This window comes from Mustelus asterias, unplaced genomic scaffold, assembly GCF_964213995.1.
Source record: "Mustelus asterias unplaced genomic scaffold, sMusAst1.hap1.1 HAP1_SCAFFOLD_551, whole genome shotgun sequence".
Taxonomy (NCBI): domain Eukaryota; kingdom Metazoa; phylum Chordata; class Chondrichthyes; order Carcharhiniformes; family Triakidae; genus Mustelus; species Mustelus asterias.
The window spans coordinates 106,420-125,953 of NW_027590501.1; the positions used below are offsets into that span (position 1 = coordinate 106,420).

The 19,534-nt window shown below is 45.2% G+C and overlaps 2 protein-coding genes across 2 annotated transcripts in view; one reads left to right on the forward strand and one right to left on the reverse strand.

The window, feature by feature from the left end:
* Positions 1 to 19,534, forward strand: part of LOC144486996 (dehydrogenase/reductase SDR family member 1-like) — a 146,408-nt gene that overhangs the window by 20,349 nt on the left and 106,525 nt on the right. The gene's annotated exons all lie outside the window — the stretch shown is intronic.
* Positions 2,475 to 19,181, reverse strand: LOC144487011 (uncharacterized). Its single transcript, XM_078205057.1, has 3 exons — positions 18,453 to 19,181; positions 10,349 to 10,359; positions 2,475 to 6,783 (listed from the first exon to the last, which is right to left on the reverse strand). The coding sequence occupies exons 1-3, from the start codon at positions 19,167 to 19,169 to the stop codon at positions 6,021 to 6,023; spliced, it is 1,491 nt and encodes a 496-aa protein (XP_078061183.1). The 5' UTR covers positions 19,170 to 19,181; the 3' UTR covers positions 2,475 to 6,020.

Genomic DNA, 19,534 nt, shown 5'->3' on the forward strand with positions numbered 1-19,534 from the left:
GGGGGAGGGGCAGGTAGAACAAAAGGGAAAGTCAGGGATTGGTTAGAGGGTGGGTGAGATTAAATGACAAAAATATCCCGGAACAAAAGGCAAAGGGAGAGGTAATGGTTGTGGTAAAGAAACAAAGCATTGGTCCAGAGTAAGTGTTAATGGCAGAATAAAGGACAGCTCTGTCTGGAAGCAAAAATGGTACTGTCTGGAAGCATGGTACATTGGGGAAACTATGCAGACGCTGCGACAACGGATGAATGAACACCGCTCGACAATCACCAGGCAAGACTGTTCTCTTCCTGTTGGAGAGCACTTCAGCGGTCACGGGCATTCGGCCTCTGATATTCGGGTAAGCGTTCTCCAAAGCGGCCTTCGCGACACACAACAGCGCAGAGTCGCTGAGGAGAAACTGATAGCCAAGTTCCGCACACACGAGGACGGCCTCAACCGGGATATTGGGTTCATGTCACACTATTTGTAACTCCCACAGTTTCGTGGACCTGCAGAGTTTCACTGGCTGTCTTGTCTGGAGACAATACACATCTTTTTAGCCTGTCTTGATGCTCTCTCCACTCCCATTGTTTTGTTTCTTAAAGACTTGATTAGTTGTAAGTATTCGCATTCCAACCATTATTCATGTAAATTGAGTCTGTCTTTATAAGCTCTGTTTGTGAACAGAATTCCCACTCACCTGAAGAAGGGGCTTAGAGCTTCGAAAGCTTGTGTGGCTTTTGCTACCAAATAAACCTGTTGGACTTTAACCTGGTGTTGTTAAACTTCTTACTGTGGAAGCAAAAAAACATGAAAACAAGATGCAGACTGGCACTCGGCAAAAAAAACAACCCAAAATGTAGGAGAGAGTTCAGGATGTGAAGTTGTTGAACTCAATGTTGAGTCCAGAAGGCTGTAATGTGCCTCATCGGAAGATGAGGGGCTGTTTGTCCAGCTTGTGTTGGGCTTCTCCGGAACATTGCAGCAGGCCGAGGACAGAAATGTGAGCGTGAGAGCAAGGTGGGGAATTCTAATGGCAAGCAAGCGGAAGGTCAGGGTCATGCTTGTGGACTGAGCGGAGGTGTTCCACAAAGAGGGCAGGGAACAGGGGACAGATGAATTAAAGAGAAACCATTTGTGTCCAGAACATTGTGAACATCCTTTTACTCTGGTTGTCTTTGATCCTCAAGTCATTTTCTGTTTGTTTTAACCATGTTCTGTTTCATTAATAGACTTTTATCAGTAAAAATATTTGATTTTTCTGGACTTTTCCTGATGAGATTGATGCACTTTAGGGAAAGTGGGTGAGAGGGGTTGGCAGGCTCTTTAACAGAAAGTGAGTCCCTCTGAGGTAATTGGCAAAGGAGCCAGAGGGGGAGATGAGATTTTATTTTTTGACACAGTGAGTTGTTCTGATCTGCCTGAAAGCAGATTCAATAGTTTGCCTCCAAAGGGTTAAGACTTGAGTGGGAAGAATTTGGGGAAAGAACCGTGCAGTTGGATGAATCAAAGAGTCCTTTCAAAGAGATAGCAGGAGGACGATGGGCTGAATGGACTCCTCCTGCAGCCTGTCAATCTCATCCTCCAGCTTTTGTGCATGTTAAAAGGGGCAGATTTCATTGCAGCCTCTTCCCTGTATATGTATTTAAAGAGACGGGTTTCTCTTTAGCCCTGAGTGACCGATATAACAATTGATTGGAGGCCCATTTCTCACTCAGTCGTCCAGCACCTTCCTGTCTCTCGATTACTGCAACATACATTGCAGTTTTCCAACTGGGGCGCAGGCCTCATTATTCACAGCTAAATTCAGCCCTCAGCTCCGTCGCCTGGCTGTCATTGACAAGAGCAATAGAGAGACAGAAAGGTGCCACAGGCTCAAATGGGAAATCAAAACACAGGGCTTTGAATGAATTATTAGGATCTCTGTAATGATCAATAATTTAAAGAAATGAATTCTAAACTCAATGAGTAAATTGAAGAATCACAGGACAAAACTTCCAACTTTTATGACTTCTACTCCAACAAACTGGAAGCAACAATGACAAAACACTTCTTTGTCGGGAACATAACCCTTAAACTGTAAAATTGAACTTTGCCCTTTTCCTCTTAACACCATCAAATGTCCCACTCAATGGTTATATTTTATTCCACCTTGGAATGTTCACACTCAATTCTCCAAGAATGAGTCCAAGGTGATTTTTCACTCCCCAAGGGTTTATTTCCATTGTTTTCCTTTTCCAGTCTGGCAACCTTTAATCCCAGAACTGTCCTTCACAGTGATGGTTCTCCTGGACATTTTCCCACGAACACAAGCAAGGCGAATCTTCCAGCCTTGTTTCACAATCCTCAGGAATTTGTGACCAACATTCGACATAGGAGCAGAAGTTGGCCATTTGGCCCTTTGAGTCTGCTCCAACATTTATTTACATCATGGCTGATCTGTTTGTGTTGCGTTGTGGGAAATTTACCACTTCGGAGTCAGACTTGGAGGTTCAACAAAACAGTTTTATTTCGGACAAAGCTTTGGGAGAAAGCACTGGTACTCCGCAGTACTTGGCAGCAACCTTCTCAACTACACAATGGTAGTTGAGCATCTTTATACCTTTTAGACAATAGATAGTACGGACATTAGCCGTTAACACATCGTTACAAGTTGAGTAGGCAGATACGGACATCGACAATTAACACATCGTTCCAAGCAGACAGGTACGGACATGGACAGTTAACACATCATTATACATAGAATGGATACATTTATGCAGTTATGTCTTCTATCAATGACTGGTTTCGATATATACATTTATGTATTTATGTCTCCATCAGTGGATGATCTCGTTACATTTATGTCCCCATCAGTGGTGGATCTTATTATCAAACTCATTGTTCTGGGTCTGCTCTTATCTCAAGTCTTAAAGTGCCCCAGGTCTGACCAGCTTCCTGCAGCAATTCAGATACTGCAGGTTTTAACTCTTTGTGTAACTGTCTGTGCCCAAAGCCAGTGCCTTTTAATGTCCCTTCCCAGAGTCCATTTTGTGTGCCAGGTAACCATTTTGTGTCCATCATTTTAATTTCACCATTACAGTTGCGTTCCACATTCTCGTTCCACACCCAATATTTTAGATTCCCTTATCCAACAACAGTTGGTATAAAGGCAAAATTCTGCTGTTGTTGGAATCTGAAACAAAAACAGAAAATGCTGGACAATCTCAGCAAGTCTGACAGCATCTGTAAAGAGAGAATAGAGACAGCATTTTGAGTCAGGACGATTCTTTGTCAGGTGAAGACAAGGAAAATCGGACAAAATTTATCCTGTGAGGGTCAAGAATTGGGAAGCAATCTATTAAACCTCCTCTGAACCACCCTCAATGCATTTGTATCATTTCTTAAATAGGAGACAAAACTGCAGCCCCTATTCAAGATGCAGTTTCAGCAACGCCCTGTATAACTGAAGCATAATATGTTTACTTCTATGTTCAATTTCTCTCGTAATAAAGGATTGCATTCCATTTGTAAGAACTTTGATTTATTTGAACTAAGATTTATGGGTGTTCTCTTGTTTACAATAATCTCCCTAATCATAAATCACACCAGGTTCCAGTGACTTAACCATATGGTAAGAAAGAACAATTTAAATGGTGAATTCAGAAAGTTAATTAACCATTAAAAATGTAACAAGTCAGAACGGTAAAAGGCAAAGTGTCGATTAACAGTTAATAGAGAAGGGTTCACTTTAACAATTGAACAGACTTCTCTCCATCCCTCTCAGACCAGGACATGAAGTGATGGCTCTGAAAACATGGATAACTTGTAAAACCAACAGCTCTCCACACCTCTCTGTAAACATCTCTCCCTCCACCTCTCTCTACCAAATTGCCTTCTCAAGACCACTTTTTTATACTTTAAAAATGTCGAAAGCCTATCTTAGCCAATTCCCATAAATCTTCAATTATAAACTAAGATAGACACGAGTTTTCAGATGATTTGAAAAGAAATGAACTGTCTGCTGAAAGGGTTAACTTTTCTACAGAACCTAAAGGGATGGGGAGTGAGCAGAAAAAAATTGGCCCACAATAATCCCACTTTACACAAGTATAAAAATCAAAACAAACTCGATTGTAAACTTCAGCTCTTAATTTTTTTGTTATATTCCACAACCTAATTATTTCTATTTGATCAGTTTTGTTAGGGATGGGTAACTTCTGTTCTTTATAAACTGCTTCACTCATTTTGTTGATTCCCCATGAACTCGGAGAATCAGAACCCAGATTTTATCATCCTTATCCTTTTTCTCCCTTTGCCACCACTCCCTCTGTTTTGCGGGAGGGTCGTGGGGATTCCAATCAGAACGAATCATTTTATCATAAAAGTAAAATACTGCGGATGCTGGAATCTGAAACAACAACAGAAAATGCTGGAAAATCTCAGCAGGTCTGACAGTATCTGTGGAGACAGAATAGAGCCAATGTTTAAAGTATGGATGACCCTTTACAAGAGCTGTTATGAAGTGTCTTCCAGACTCGAAACGTTGGCTGTATTCTCTAATAATTTTATCGATAAGTTTCTTGTTCTTAGTTTCCAAATAGCAGGTAAGAGACCTATCCGGTCCTCACTCGAGCTCTGAGTGTTTCACTGGCCATGCTTGGGTCAGTTTATAACCATTAGAATCTACTCTGAGGTCTGCTTTTCAGTCCAGTGCTATTTGGAGTATACCGTTACTTCACCGACTAACGGGTCACATGTCCCTCACAGTTCTTATCACAAATTTGGGATAAAATAATTTAAACAATGCCTGAGAACGCTTTTTAACTTCTTAACCAACTATCTGCCACTGTTTGTTGATTGATCAGACCCCCTTTTTACAGATTCAGGAATCTCAGCCGCTGAACACCAGCCGGTCCTGGAATAAGTTTAATTCTAACTCATTCCGAGTAAATATTCTCACCAGGTCCTGTGTCGGGGCCCTGCTAAGCAGCTTTAATGGTCCGTGATTGCAGAAACTGAGCAGTCACAGGAATGTGGTCAAGATAGTCCAGTCCCATAATGCCTCACATTCAATCTGCAGTCCTTCAATTATAACAGAATATGTGGCTGTATGTAGCTGCCTCGGCCATGGTCAACCCCAACACTGCCTTCTTGAACTGCTGCAATGCCTGAGGTGTAAGTACACCCACAGTGCTGTTAGGGAGGGATTTCCAGCTACACATTCCAGACTTTCACTGGACTGTAGATGGATACCAGATTGATATATTCCATTCAACCACTCCCAAGGTGAGTTATTCCAATTCCTTTATTGTCCAGGACAATATATTCACAATATCTTTAAAACAGAAATTAAACATTCCCATTTGATTTGAGACAGTAACATATTCTGTTCGTTTGTTCTTTATTGTCAATGTCAGGCTGGGGTTGTTCCCCTTGGAGCAAAGGAGGTTGAGGGGAGATTTGATAGAGGTGGACAAGATTCTGACAGGTTTAAATAAGGTGGACGAAGAAAAGCTGTTCCCATTAGCTGATGGGACATGGACGAGGGGGGACACAGATTTAAAGTTTCAGGTCAGAGATGTAGGGAGGGATGTGAGGGAGAATATTTTGATGCAGCGAATGGTAATGACCTGGAACTCACTGCCTACGAGGATGGAGGAAATGGAGACAATAAACAATTACAAAGGAAATGAGATGGGCATCTGGGGGAGTTTCAAACAGAAATGCTGACTAAATATCTCTCAATTTCCTCACACCCGGTCACTCTGAAATTTAAAACAAGGTATTCGCAACAAGACTCAAAGAACATCAGCTCACTGGAGGCAAAGTTGTGAGACCGGCCAGTCCAGCAGAAAGAAACCCTCCGACCCTCCCCATTGACCAACTGTGAGAATGAACAAAATGCAGTCCTGGATGTAATTGAGAGCAGAAACAATAACAGCAGAATCCAACCCCTGTGAACTTGTTGGTGCCTCAGCAGCTGTGATGAAATTCTGAACACTTTTTATACACTGAGCAGGTGGACAGTTTCTCCCCAGTGTAACTTCACTGATGTCTCAACAGGTGGGATAACTGAGTGAATTCCTTCCCACACTCAGAGCAGGTGAATGGTCTCTCCCCATGTGAATTCGCTGGTGTCTCTGCAGGTTGGATAACTGACTGAAACCCTTCCCACACTGAGAGCAGGTAAATGGCCTCTCCCCAGTGTGAACTCGCTGGTGTCTCCGCAGGTGGGATGACTGAGTGAATCTCTTCCCACACTGTGAGCAGGTGAACGGCCTCTCTCCAGTGTGAATGTGCTGGTGTTTCTGCTGGGTGGATAAGTGACTGAAACCCTTCCCACACTGAGAGCAGGTAAATGGCCTCTCCCCAGTGTGAACTCGCTGGTGTGTCCGCAGCTCGGATGACCGAGTGAATCTCTTCCCACACTGAGAGCAGGTGAATGGCCTCTCCCCAGTGTGAACTCGCTGGTGTGTCCGCAGGTCGGATGAACGAGTAAATCCCTTCCCACACTGAGAGCAGGTGAATGGCCTCTCCCCGGTGTGAATGTGCTGATGTGTCCGCAGGTCGGATGACCGAGTGAATCTCTTCCCACAACGAGAGCAGATGAATGGCCTCTCCCCAGTGTGAACTCGCTGGTGTATCTGCAGGTTGGAAAACTGACTGAACCCCTTCCCACACCGAGAGCAGATAAACAGCCTCTCCCCAGTGTGAATTCGCTGGTGTCTCTGCAAAGTGGATAACACAGTGAATCCCTTTCCACACTGAGAGCAGGTGAACGGTCTCTCTCCGGTGTGAACTCGCTTGTGTGACTGCAGGCTGGGCAACAGAGCGAATCCCTCCCCACACTGAAAGCAGATGAATGGCCGCTCCCCAGTGTGGCTGCGCCGATGAGCATCCAGCAGAGAGGGGGCTCTGTATCTCTTTCCACAGTCCGCACATTTCCATGGTTTCTCCATGGTGCAGGTGTCCTTGCCTCTCCCTTGGGTGGCCAATCAGTTGAAGCCTTGTCCACACACGGAACACGGGTGCAGTCTCTCCCTGCTGTGAATGGTGTGATATTTATTCAGGCTGTGTAACTGGTTAAAGCTCTTTAGTCCGTGCTCTGGAACAATCTCACTCGGGTGTGGCAGTGTGTTGCTGCTTTTCCACTCACTGATGGCCGAAGTCTTTTCAAATCCAAGTGGAAGCTTTAATCTGAAGCTCAGTGGCCAACTTCCGCATTGAGACGTCACAATGGAGCGCTGCCGGAATCAGCCAATAGGAATTACTCGGCTCCGCAGTGACGTTGCGGGGTTCCATGGCGCAGGCCCGGCTCGCGGACCCGGGAGCCCCACCCATTGTTCCTCCTCCCCCTGCACCTCCTCCAGCCAAGGTTTCCAGGCAACCGGCTGGCGGCTCCGGCCAGAGCGAGAAGCCGCTCGGTGATCTCCCCCTCCCCCCTCTCTCTCCGGCGGCTGCTGCTCCAAAAAGAGATCGAGAGCGGACCGCTGGCGGCAGCCGCACTGCGCCTGCTCCGGACAGCTGGGCTCAGCAGCGCTCTCTGCGCCTGCTCCGGACAGCTCGGCTCAGCAGCGCTCTCTGCGCCTGCTCCGGACAGCTGGGCTCAGCAGCGCTCTCTGCGCCTGCTCCGGACAGCTCGGCTCAGCCGCGCTCTCTGCGCCTGCTCCGGACAGCTCGGCTCAGCAGCACTCTCTGCGCCTGCGTGCTGGGCTGCCAGCTGAGGGAGTGGGGGAGGGGACTTTGCAAAATCTTCCCATCATTTTCTTCCAAGTCCCGCAGTTTGATTTGAAACAGAACAGCTTCTGTTTGTAGCTTCACCACAGACTCCAACTTCACACACAGACTCAAACTTCACCACAGACTCAAACTTCACACACAGACTCAAACTTCACCACAGACTCAAACTTCACACACAGACTCCAACTTCACACACAGACTCCAACTTCACCACAGACTCAAACTTCACCACAGACTCAAACTTCAGACACAGACTCAAACTTCAGACACAGACTCAAACTTCACCACAGACTCAAACTTCAGACACAGACTCAAACTTCAGACACAGACTCAAACTTCACCACAGACTCAAACTTCATCCTCTGGACAACAGCTGTGAGTAAAACACTTTCTCCCCCTGGGAAATGCAGAGACAGAGAAATTCTCTGGAACTGGAATTAGAGCTAAATATACTGAGGGGGAAAATGTGATTTTGTGGAACCTGTTTTTATTGTCTGAGCTTTTTAAAGTGTAATTTATCTTGTCTATTCAAATACTGTTTCTTAATGCATGATTCAGTGATGTTAATTTTAGATTAATTTTTAAAGTAAAATTTTTTAAAAATGAAACATTGTCTTTGTTTATTCGATTGGGATTTGTGGGAATTTGTTTATTATAAGGTGACCATGAGGATCGTAACAACATTGATATGTCTGGTGTTGTTATATGGTGCATATGATGTGGAGATGCCGGTGTTGGACTGGGGTGGGCACAGTAAGAAGTCTCACAACACCTGGTTAAAATCCAACGGGTTTATTTGGAATTACGAGCTTTCAGAGCGCTGCTCCTTCTCACCTGATGAAGGGGCAGTGCTCTGAAAGCTTGTGATTCCAAATAAACCTGTTGGACTTTAACCTGGTGTTGTGAGACTTCTTACTATATGGTGCATAATGGGTATGTTATTTATGGATTTGTATTACAGTTGATTTTGTTTAATTCCAGAATAGTATTGTAACTACACTGTATATTTTCCAGTCAAAGAGTCATCAGAGCACAAGATAAATCAATTCAGCAGCTTGAGTCCGTGCCCAGTCTCTGTCGGGGAATCCACTCAGTGCCATTTTTCCTCGATATCCCTGTTCCCCAGCACGTTTAATTCCTTCAAGTGCCCGACCAATTTTATTTTGAAATCACTGGTCGTCTCCACTTCCACCACTCTCATCATCAGTGAGTTCCAGAACATGATTGCTTGCTCCCTAAGTCAAGTTCTTCCGCACCCATCTGTATCTCTAATCATGTAATAGAGTTCTGAATATTGCATACATTTTTAGTCCACTAAATATGCTAATTTTTTATCTGCTTAGACACAAGCCTGTGTGAAGATTTCAGGAATATGTGTCCTGTACATGAAACAGTCAGCACGGATCTGTCGATTAGGATGAATCAGCACCCTCAGGACAATGTCTATTTCAGGTCCAGCAAAGTGAGAATGGAGGGAGAGTGTTTGGGATGGAGATTTACAAATTTTCAAGAATGAGAGGAAAGAATGTTCCACAGAAACTAGAATTGTCTGTTCTCAGTTTTTATCCTGTACTGACAGCAATGATTTTTGTGAATTTCTTTCACAGGCTATTAGAAGGGGAGAATTTTCAGACACAAATCTCAACAAACATGACGTTAGGATCTGACAGAGTCACCCAATTATTCAGGATCTGAATACCATCGGCATTTGAAACGAGAATGGAAAATGTTTGTCTGTCCCTTCAAACTGTTTAAACATCAGTGTGACTGGAAAATCACTGAGACACATCCACTCGAGTGAGAGTATTCCAGTGAACTGACTGTGGAAAGAGCTTTAACCAGTTACACAGCCTGGAAAAGATTGAAGGATTCACAGTGAGGAGAAAGACCATGTATGTGTTATCTGTGGGGTCAAATCTTCATCTGAACCTGGAGATGTACAAAGACACTCAGACCATGGAAATGTAGGGACTGTGGGAAGGGATTCAATTGTCCCTCGAAGCTGGAAACCCTTCGATGCAGCCACACTGTGGAGACACCGTTCACCTGCTCTGAGTTTGGAAGGGGATTTCGTGATTCATCCACCCTGAGGAATCACCAGCGACTTCACATCAGGGAGAGGCCATTCACCTGCTCTGAGTGTGGGAAGAAATTCAGCGATTCGTCTGCCCTGCTGACACACCAGCGGGTTCACAACGGGGAGAGACCATTCACCTGTTGTGTGTGTGGAAAGGGATTCACTCAGTCATCTACCCTGCAGAATCACCAGCGATTTCACACGGGTGAGGGACTGTCCCCCTGCTCAGAGCGTGGGAAGGGATTCACTCACTCATCCCTCCCGCTGACACACCAACCCATTCACACTGGGCCGAGGCCATTCATCTGCTCCGAGTGTGGGAAGGGATTCACTCACTCATCCCTCCCGCTGACACACCAACGCATTCACACTGGGCCGAGGCCATTCATCTGCTCCGAGTGTGGGAAGGGATTCACTCAATTATCTAGTCTGCTGAGACACAAACGATTACATACTGGGGAAAGGCCATTCATCTGATGTGTGTGTGGGAAGTGACTCAGTCAATCATCCAGTCTGCTGGAATACTGAGGCTCCTCCCCCAATAAGAAACCTGTTCAATGCTCTGACTGTGGGAGCTGCTTTAAAACCTGAGCCTACCTGAGGGTCGACCAGCGCATTCACACTGAGGAGACCCCGTTCAGGCGCTCTCACTGTGCAAAGAGGTTTAGAACATCATCTGACCTACTGAAACATCAGGGAATTCACACTGGGGAGAGACCCTGATAATTCCCACTCACTTTCAGCGATTTCTCATAAAACCTACCAGATTGGAAGCTTCTGCCTGAAATTTTATTTTCCCTTAGTTTCCAAACTGAGACCATTCACCTGCTCAGTGTGTGGGAAAGGATTCACTTGTTCACCCAAGCTGCTGAGGCACCATGGCAGTCACACCCATTAGTGACCTTTTGGATGCTCTGACTGTGGCTGTTAATTATATCAATAGAGGTGAAGTTTATTCAGATGGAGGGCACTGATTAGATAGTTATAATGAGCAGGTACAAAGTGGGACTCACTAATATAACTTGGAGCCAGAGTTGAACCTGTAATGTTTGATTCTGTGAACAAATCTGTACCAAATAAAGATTGACTCCACCCCAAGGCTGTCAGGATTACAACATGGTAACAGAAAATGCTTGTCTAATGGTGAAGGTTGGAAACTAAAAGAAAGTATATTTCAGACTGAAGTTTACAATCCCAGCAGCTTTTGTGAGAAATGACTGAAAGGCAGTGGGAATTGTCAGGGTCTGATTACCTGCTGATACTCTCGGAGTCTGAACCTTACAATCAGTGGAAGAATGAAGATGTGGACACGGGTTACATCCCGTTCAAGGAGGAAACAAGATCTGGCCTTGGCATTGTCACTTCCTAACACAAGGAAAATCAGCAACAAAGCATTTTCTGATCAGCCAAACTGCAAGTTGATACCTGCACTGGCACGGATGATTCATGTAAATAATTCACTTCAGGTGGTTGGAGGGTAGAATCCCTGTCAATTGGTCTATGGGAGAAATCCCAAATTCCCCTCTGTGCCGGGCGATCGCCCTCCTGCTTTAAAGGGATACAATTAGTTCCATTTTCAGTCATCAATTATCTGATTGTTCCATGAAAAGAATTGCTCGAAGCAACAAATTATTGGAGAGACCAGAAGAGGGTTTCTTCATGTGTAACGTTTGGACAGAAGGAGAAGAAACATCTTTTTCTTCGATTTGTTTTGAAACACTGTTTGTGTGAATTTTTGCGATCCCGGTCAGGACTGTTAACGTTTGCAGAGAAATTCGAACACCCAGTGATTAACTGAATTACATCACAAGATTCCACATTTTTAAACAAAAACAAACTTTACTGTATGTTTAAATAAATTTAAAAAGACAACACTACAAATTGAATACTACACTCAATAAAGATTTATGATATAAACCTAGTTCTATTTTTTTACCTCACCCCAAGAGTTTCTTTATACTTAATGATATCTTGAAGGTTCATTCACTTCTGTTCCTAGGACCATCCCAAAGCTCTCCACAATTCACTTTAATTCTCCCCAGTACTCCAGATATTCTCCAAGCTCCAAGAGTTTATGGGAGTCCATCTTTTCATTAAACAAGCCTCCAATTTTCCTTTAAGCTCTCAAACTGTGGACTCCTCAGTCCAAACATGAGCTTCACTGCATTCTTGCTGAGGGATTTAAATGTTGGAAACACCCCTGGTTTCTAATGGTCCTCGAGGCTTCTAGTCCCACAGCTCCTGGTCCCACAACTGGTGGCTTCCAAGTGAACTGCAGACTGTCCGCTGTCTATCTGTGGAACCAGGTCATTAATTGGAAAGGACTCAAAAGGTTACGGGGAAAAGGCAGGAGAATGGGATTGAGATTCATCAGCCATGATCAAATGGCACAGCAGATTCGATGGGCCGAATAGCCTAATTCTGCTCCTATATCTTATGGTCTAATTCTAACCAAGGCTCCACCCTGAATCACAGATCCCCATGGTAACAGAGACCAGGTGGAATGTCCGACAGATATTTCGCTTCAAAACTAAACCCTTTTTCCCTGAGGTCTGCATGAAAAATTCACCGAACAAAAACAGTACAATAATTGTCAGTCCCAATGTCTCCAGCTAAAAGATCCAGCTGACCTTTTACAGTTCTTACCTCTCGAGTTTTGACTTCTTAAACCAACATGGGCCATGCTTTGTGACTGCGAATCCCCTGAGGGTGTTTTCATCAGATTCTCAATCCAGGTTTTCCATTTTTTAAAAGCAATTCTTGCAACTAATTCATATTTCTAAAACATAGGAATTATGAAATTAGATTTCTGTACCAAAAACAGGAAAAAATGGAAATGTATCACCTTCATAATATCCCATTTAGAATATTACAATATACAACATGCTGTATATCTTAACAACAGCCATGATCTTATTGAATGGTGGAGCCGGCTCGAAGGGCCAAATGGCCTACTCCTGTTCCTAAATCCACTGTTTTCCTATGTTGATCTATCTTATAACCTGCAACAGACATAATAATCCCTCCATTGTCCACTTCACATTCACAAGTCCAGCTTGGAAACAGCACACTGCTGGGTTCCATGTCCAGGAATTCAGTCCACTGAAGATGGAAATTACTGCTTGCAGTCTTTTCTGACGGTTTTCTTTTTACAATAATTATAGTCCAAAGTTCCTCCTGCAAAAGGAGAGTCTTCATTGCTGTTCATTTGTGAATTTTCAAGTTCTATTTTGAAAACAGTCTGTACAGAGTTCACATTTTGAAATTTATTTTCTTCCATGTTTGTAGTTCCTCCATTGTTTAAATCCAGAGACAATATTCCAGTCAATTCCACATTGAAACTGTCTTCTTCTTGCTCAGTTATAGCTGATTCCTTTATTGTCCAGGACAATATATTCACAATATCTTTAAAACAGAAATTAAACATTCCCATTTGATTCCAGACAGTAACATATTCTGTTAGTTTGTTCTTTATTGTCAATGTCAGGCTGGTGTTGTTCTCCTTGGAGCAAAGGAGATTGAGGGGAGATTTGATAGAGGTGGACAAGATTCTGACAGGTTTAGATAAGGTGGACAAAGAAAAGCTGTTCCCATTAGCTGAAGGGACAAGGACGAGGGGGGACACAGATTTCTTGTTTTGGGTCAGAGATGCAAGGGGGGTGGTGGTGGTGGGGGGGGGTGGAGATGTGAGGAAGAATATTCTGATGCAGCGAATGGTAATGACCTGGAACTCGCTGCCTACGAGGGTGGAGGAAGTGGAGACAACAATTAAAAAGGAAATTGGATGGGCATTTGGGATGTTCCAAACAGAACGAAGAGCAAAGAAAATTTTGTTTTCTTTAAAGAAAACAAAAAAAAACAAAAAAAAAACAAAGAAAATCCATCAAGACACCATTTGACTGAGTTTGGCAGAAAGGGACCGACACAGGGTTGGAGTCGGTGGGATTTGGCGGGGGGGGGGGGATCTCTCCACCGGTTGGGGATATACCAGGGACAGATGAGGATGGCTGTGGTTGTTGGAGGTCAGTCATCACTGCAAGGGTCACTGCAGGGTTCATCGAAAACTCTGCTGGCTATGTTTAAACTCACATTAAGTGTTATTCCACCATCACCCTTGTGCACGATGATCCACCCAGTAAAGCAACAACTTAATATTAAAATTCTCATCCTTGGTTTCAAGTCACTCCATGACCTTGCCTGTCCCAATATCTATAATCTCCTATCAGCCCCACAACCCTCAATATATTACACTGCTCTAATTCTGGTCTTTAGTTTGTCCCTGACCTTGCTTCACCATTGCAAGCTCTACCTTCAGTTGCTGAGGCTCCAACCTCTGGAATACCATCCCTACACGTCTCCAACTCTCCACCTCGCTTTACTCCTTTGACACACCCCTTAAAATCTACCACTTTGACCAAACTTTTGGTCATCTCACCTAATATCTTCTTTGTGGCTCAATATCATACTTTATTTTACAATGCTTCCTGGATGTTTTATTATTTTAAGGCGCTATATCAATATATTTTGTTGTTCCTCATGTCTCCTGGGCCTAATCATTTTCAGCGGCTTCATTAATTACCGTCTCCCCACCGTAGGGTCGGAAACGGGGATGTTCACTGATGATTGCAGTGTATATGACCATTCACAACTCTGAATACTGAAGCTGCCCGCATGCAGCGCAGGACTAGGACAACATTCAGGTTGGAGCTGATTGTCAATTCATACTGACACCACATAATTATCAGGAAATATCTATTTCCAGCAAGAAAATCTAACCATCTTCCCTTGATATTCAATGGCATTACCATCAGTGAATGCCCCACCAGCAATAACTTTGGGGTTACCATTGACCAGTCATTTAAATACTGTGGTTACAAGAGCAGATCAGAGGTTGGGGGTTTTGTGGCAGGTTACTCACTTAATGACTCCCCAAAGGCTTGCCATGATTCACAAGGTATAAATCAGGAGTAAGGGGGAATATTCTTTACCTGGATGAGTGTATCTGCAACAATTTTGTCGATCCTATCCAGGACAAAGTAGCTCGCCTGATCAGCATCTCAAATACCACCTTAAACATTCACTCTCCACCATTAGCCCACAATGGTGGCAGTGTATCCCACAGATTAGATGCACTGCAAGAAATCACCAAGGCTGTTTTCACAGCATGTTCCAACCTCTAACTTCTACCACTTGAAAAACAAGTGCAGCCAGCGTTTGGGAATGCCACCATCTGCAAATTGTACTCCACATCACACACCATTCTGACTTGAAACTCAATCACCATTCCTTCTCTGTCACTGCATCAAATTCCTGGAACTCCCTAACAGCGTTGTGGGTATACCTACACCAGATGGATTGCAGCGATTCAAGAAAGTGGCTCACTTTCTTCACAAGGGCAATCAGTGATGCACAATGAATGTTGGCCTTGCCAGCCACATTCACATCCCCTGAAAGAATTTTTAAAATATCCTCATCCCTGGTATCATTCTCAGCCATGAGTACTGCAATTATCAATGAACAGCTCCGCTTTTGACTTTATGATGGGGGGAGGGTCATTGGTGGAGCAACTGAGGATGGATGGGCCGAGGACTCTACCCTGGGGCTGAGATGATTGGCCTCCAACAACCGCGATCATCCTCCTCTGTGCGGGATGTGGCTCTCGCCGGTGGAGAGTTTCCCCGATTCCCATTGACTTCAATGTTAATCGGGTTGCTTGATGCCACGCACAGTCAAACGCTGCCTTGATGTCAATGGCAATCACTCCAACATCACCCAGTTCAACTCTTTTGTCCATGTTTGGACAAAGGCTGTAAATGAGGCAGGAGGTGAGTGGTCCTCGGTGGAACCCAAAATGAGCATCAGTGAGCAGGTTGTTGCTGTATAAATGCTGCTTGATCGCACCGTTGGCAACAACATCTTCCATCATTTTGCTGATGATCGAGACGAGAGACATTGGAGGGCAGTTGGCCAGTTTGGATTTTTCCTTATCCATCGCCTTCAGCTGTTTATTGATATCCCTTGAAGTGAATCGAATTGGCTGAAGATGGGCATCTGCGATACTAGGGACCTCAGGATGGATAATCCATATGGAGGGATTAGAGAAGCTGGAATTGCACTCTATAGAGCAGGAAAGGTTAAGGAAAGATTTAATAGTGACATTCAAACTTTTGCGAGGTTTTGATAAAATGCATGTCTGTTTCCATTGGTTTAGAACCAAAAGACATCGGGTGGAATTTCATGAAAAAAATTCGAAGTGCTGAATGAGTGAGAAAAGTTTCAAACTCGTTTCTTGGACAAATTTAAAAAAGCAATCTTGTGGCACTTAGTCAAAAACAGTCACAATATAATCCTCACTGCAGGAGGAAGGGGAGGAACCTAAACTTGCTGGGGAAGCCAGCTGCTGATCTGGAGGGGTGTCATTGTGCATGCGCTCCATCCTCCCAGTTTCCATCTTCAGTGGACATCCCCCCCTCCCCACAGAAATCGCCCCACCAATCTCCTCATCTGTTGCGTTTCCCCCAAATCACCAACCCCTCCCCCCAGTCAGCATCCCTGCAGAGTTCCCCCTCCCCGATCGCCACCCCTGCAGAGTTTCCCCGATCACCAGCTCCCTCCCCCATCAGGACTCCTGCAGAGCTCCCCCCCCACTAATCCCCTCCTCAATCACCACCCCTGCAGAATTTCCCAATCACCACTCCCTCCCCCGAGTCAGCTTCACCGTCCCATGGAGTGACCCGGGGTCCATTGGCGCCTCGAGGGAGGAGGGGGGCCTGGGGACGGTGCTGGGGCCTTCCACCCGGGGGATTCCGGCCGATGGGATGCAGGACTTTCCGACTCCCCCATTCCTGACACCGGTGCATCTCAAGAGCAGCAGGGTGAACAGCAAGGCAAGGATACATCCATATCACCAGGAAGACGGCTGGACCCCTCTAGGTCCCAGCTCTCCAGCAGACGCCTGCCAGGGGCATCACAGGCAAATGGGTGCGGAGTGCAGCTGGCTGCCTCCAGTTCTGATGTGCATCCTGGGGGGACGCGTTGATGTGGCGCTGGACCATGGGAGATGGAGATGTTGTGGGATCGCCAGGAGGACACGGGTGAAAGTCTATATGAGAAAGGTTTAGGGAATTGGGCTCTGTTGATGATCACATCCACCTGTTTTATAGCACTGTTAACTATCGGCCCTTCGTGTTATTGCATTGTTAGTTTCACCAATAAATGTTCAAAGATGTGCAGGTTAGGTTGATTGGCCATACTAAATTGATCCGAGTGTCAGGGGGATTAGCAGGGTAAATGTGAGTTTACGGGAGGAGGGCCTGGGTGGGATTGTGGTCGGAACAGGCTCGATGGGCTGAATGGCCTCCTTCTATACTGGAGGGATTCTATTCTATTCTCTATAAAATTACAGCACAGAAACAAGCTCTTTGGCCCTCCAAGCCTGTAGCAACCATGCTGCCCGTCTGAACTAAAACCCCCTACCTTTCCGGGGACCATATCCCTCTATTCCTATGCTATTCATATATTTGTCAAGACACATCTTAAAGTCACTATCGTATCTGCTTCCACTACCTTCCCCGGCAACGAGTTCCAGGCACCCACCACCCTCTGTGTAAAGAACCTGCCTTGTACATCTCCTTTAAAAAGCTTCTGATTATCCACTCTGTCCATGCCCCTCATAATCTTGTGGACTTCTATCAGGTTGCCCTCCTCAACCTCCGTTGTTCCAGTGAGAACAAACCAAGTTTCTCCAACTTCTCCTCATAGCTAATGCCCTCCACACCAGGCAACATCCTGATAAATATTTTCCGTACCCTCTCCAAAGCCTCCACATCCTTCTGGTAGTGTGGTGACCAGAATTGAACACTAGATTCCAAGTGCGGTTTAACTAAGGTTCTATAAAGCTGCAACATGACTTGCCAATTTTTAAACTCAATGCCCCGGCCGATGAATGCAAGCATGCCGTATGCCTTCTTGACTATCTTCCCCACCTGCATTGCCACTTTCAATGACCTGTGTACCTGTACACCTGGATCCCTCTGCCTATCAATACTCTTAAGGGTTCTGCTATTTACTGTACATATCCCATCTGTATTAGACCTTCCAAAATGCATTACCTCACATTTGTCCAGATTAAACTTAATCTGCCATCTCTTCGCCCAAGTCTCCAACTGATCTATGTCCTGCTGTATCCTCTGCCGGTCCCCATCACTATCTGCAATTCCACTAATCTTTGTGTCGTCCACAAACTTACCAATAAAACCAGTTACATTTTCCTCCAAATCATTTACATATATTACAAACAGCAAAAGACCCAGCACTGAACCCTGAGGAATGTCACTTGTCACAGCCCTCCATTCAGAAATGTACCTTTGCACTGCCAACCTCTGTTTTCTTCTGACTAAATATCTCGAAACTTCCTAACACCCTGTCACTCTGTGATCCTTGTGACATTTGAAACCAGGTATTCACAAAAAGACTCAAAGAGCATCAGCCCACTGGAGGCTGAGACCAGCCAGTCCAGCACAAAGAAACCCTCCGACCCTTCCCATTGACCAACTGTGAGAATGAACAAAATGCAGTGCTGGAGGCAACTGAGAGCAGAAACAATAACAGCAGAATCCAACCCCTGTCATCACTCGTGAACTTGCTGGTGTCTCAGCAGCTCGGATGAAACTCTGAAACGCTTTCCACACTGAGAGCAGGTGAATGGCCTCTCCCCTGTGTGAACTCGCTGGTGTGTCTGCAGGTCAGATGAGTTCGTAAATCCCTTCCCACACTGAGAGCAGATGAATGGTCTCTCCCCAGTATGAACTCGCTGGTGTATCTGCAGGTGGGATGACCGAATGAATCCCTTCCCACACTGAGAGCAGGTGAACGGCCTCTCTCCTGTGTGACGTAGCTGGTGTCTCTGCAGGTCGGCTGACTGAGTGAATTCTTGCCCACACTGAGAGCAGATGAACGGTCTTTCCCCAATGTGAACCCGTTCGTGCGTCCGCAGGTTGGATGAGTTCATGAATCCCTTCCCACACTGAGAACAGGTGAATGGTCTCTCCCCAGTGTGAACTCGTTGGTGTCTCTGCAGGCTGAATGACCGAGTGAATCCCTCTCCACACTGAGAGCAGGTGAACGGCCTCTCCCCAGTGTGAACTCGCTGGTGTGACTGCAGGTTGGATAACCGAGTGAATCCCTCCCCACACTGCGAGCAGGTGAATGGCCTCTCCCCTGTGTGACGTAGCTGGTGTGATTGCAGGTTGGATACCCGAGTGAATCCCTTCCCACACTGAGAGCAGATGAACGGCCTCTCCCCAGTGTGGCTGCGCCGATGATCTTCCAGCAGGGATGGGTATCTGTATCCCTTCCCACAGTCCACACATTTCCATGGTTTCTCCATGGTGCAGGTGTCCTTACCTCTCTCTTGAGTGAACAATTCATTGAAACTTCGTCCACACACAGAACAAGATTACAGTCTCTACCCGCTGTGAATGGTGTGATATTTATTCAGACTGTGTAACTGGTTAAAGCTCTTTAGTCAGTGCATTGGAACACACTCACTCAAGTGTGGCAGTGTGTTGATGCTTTTTCACTCACACTGACATTTCAAATCTTTTCAAATCGACAGACTGGACAATCATTTCTCCTTCTGGATTCAAAGTTCGATGGTATTGAGGTCCCAAGGAATATGACTCTGTCAGATCTAGACGTGAAGTTTGAGATTTCAGCCTGTGATTCCTCTTTCAATATCCTGTAAAATGAGTT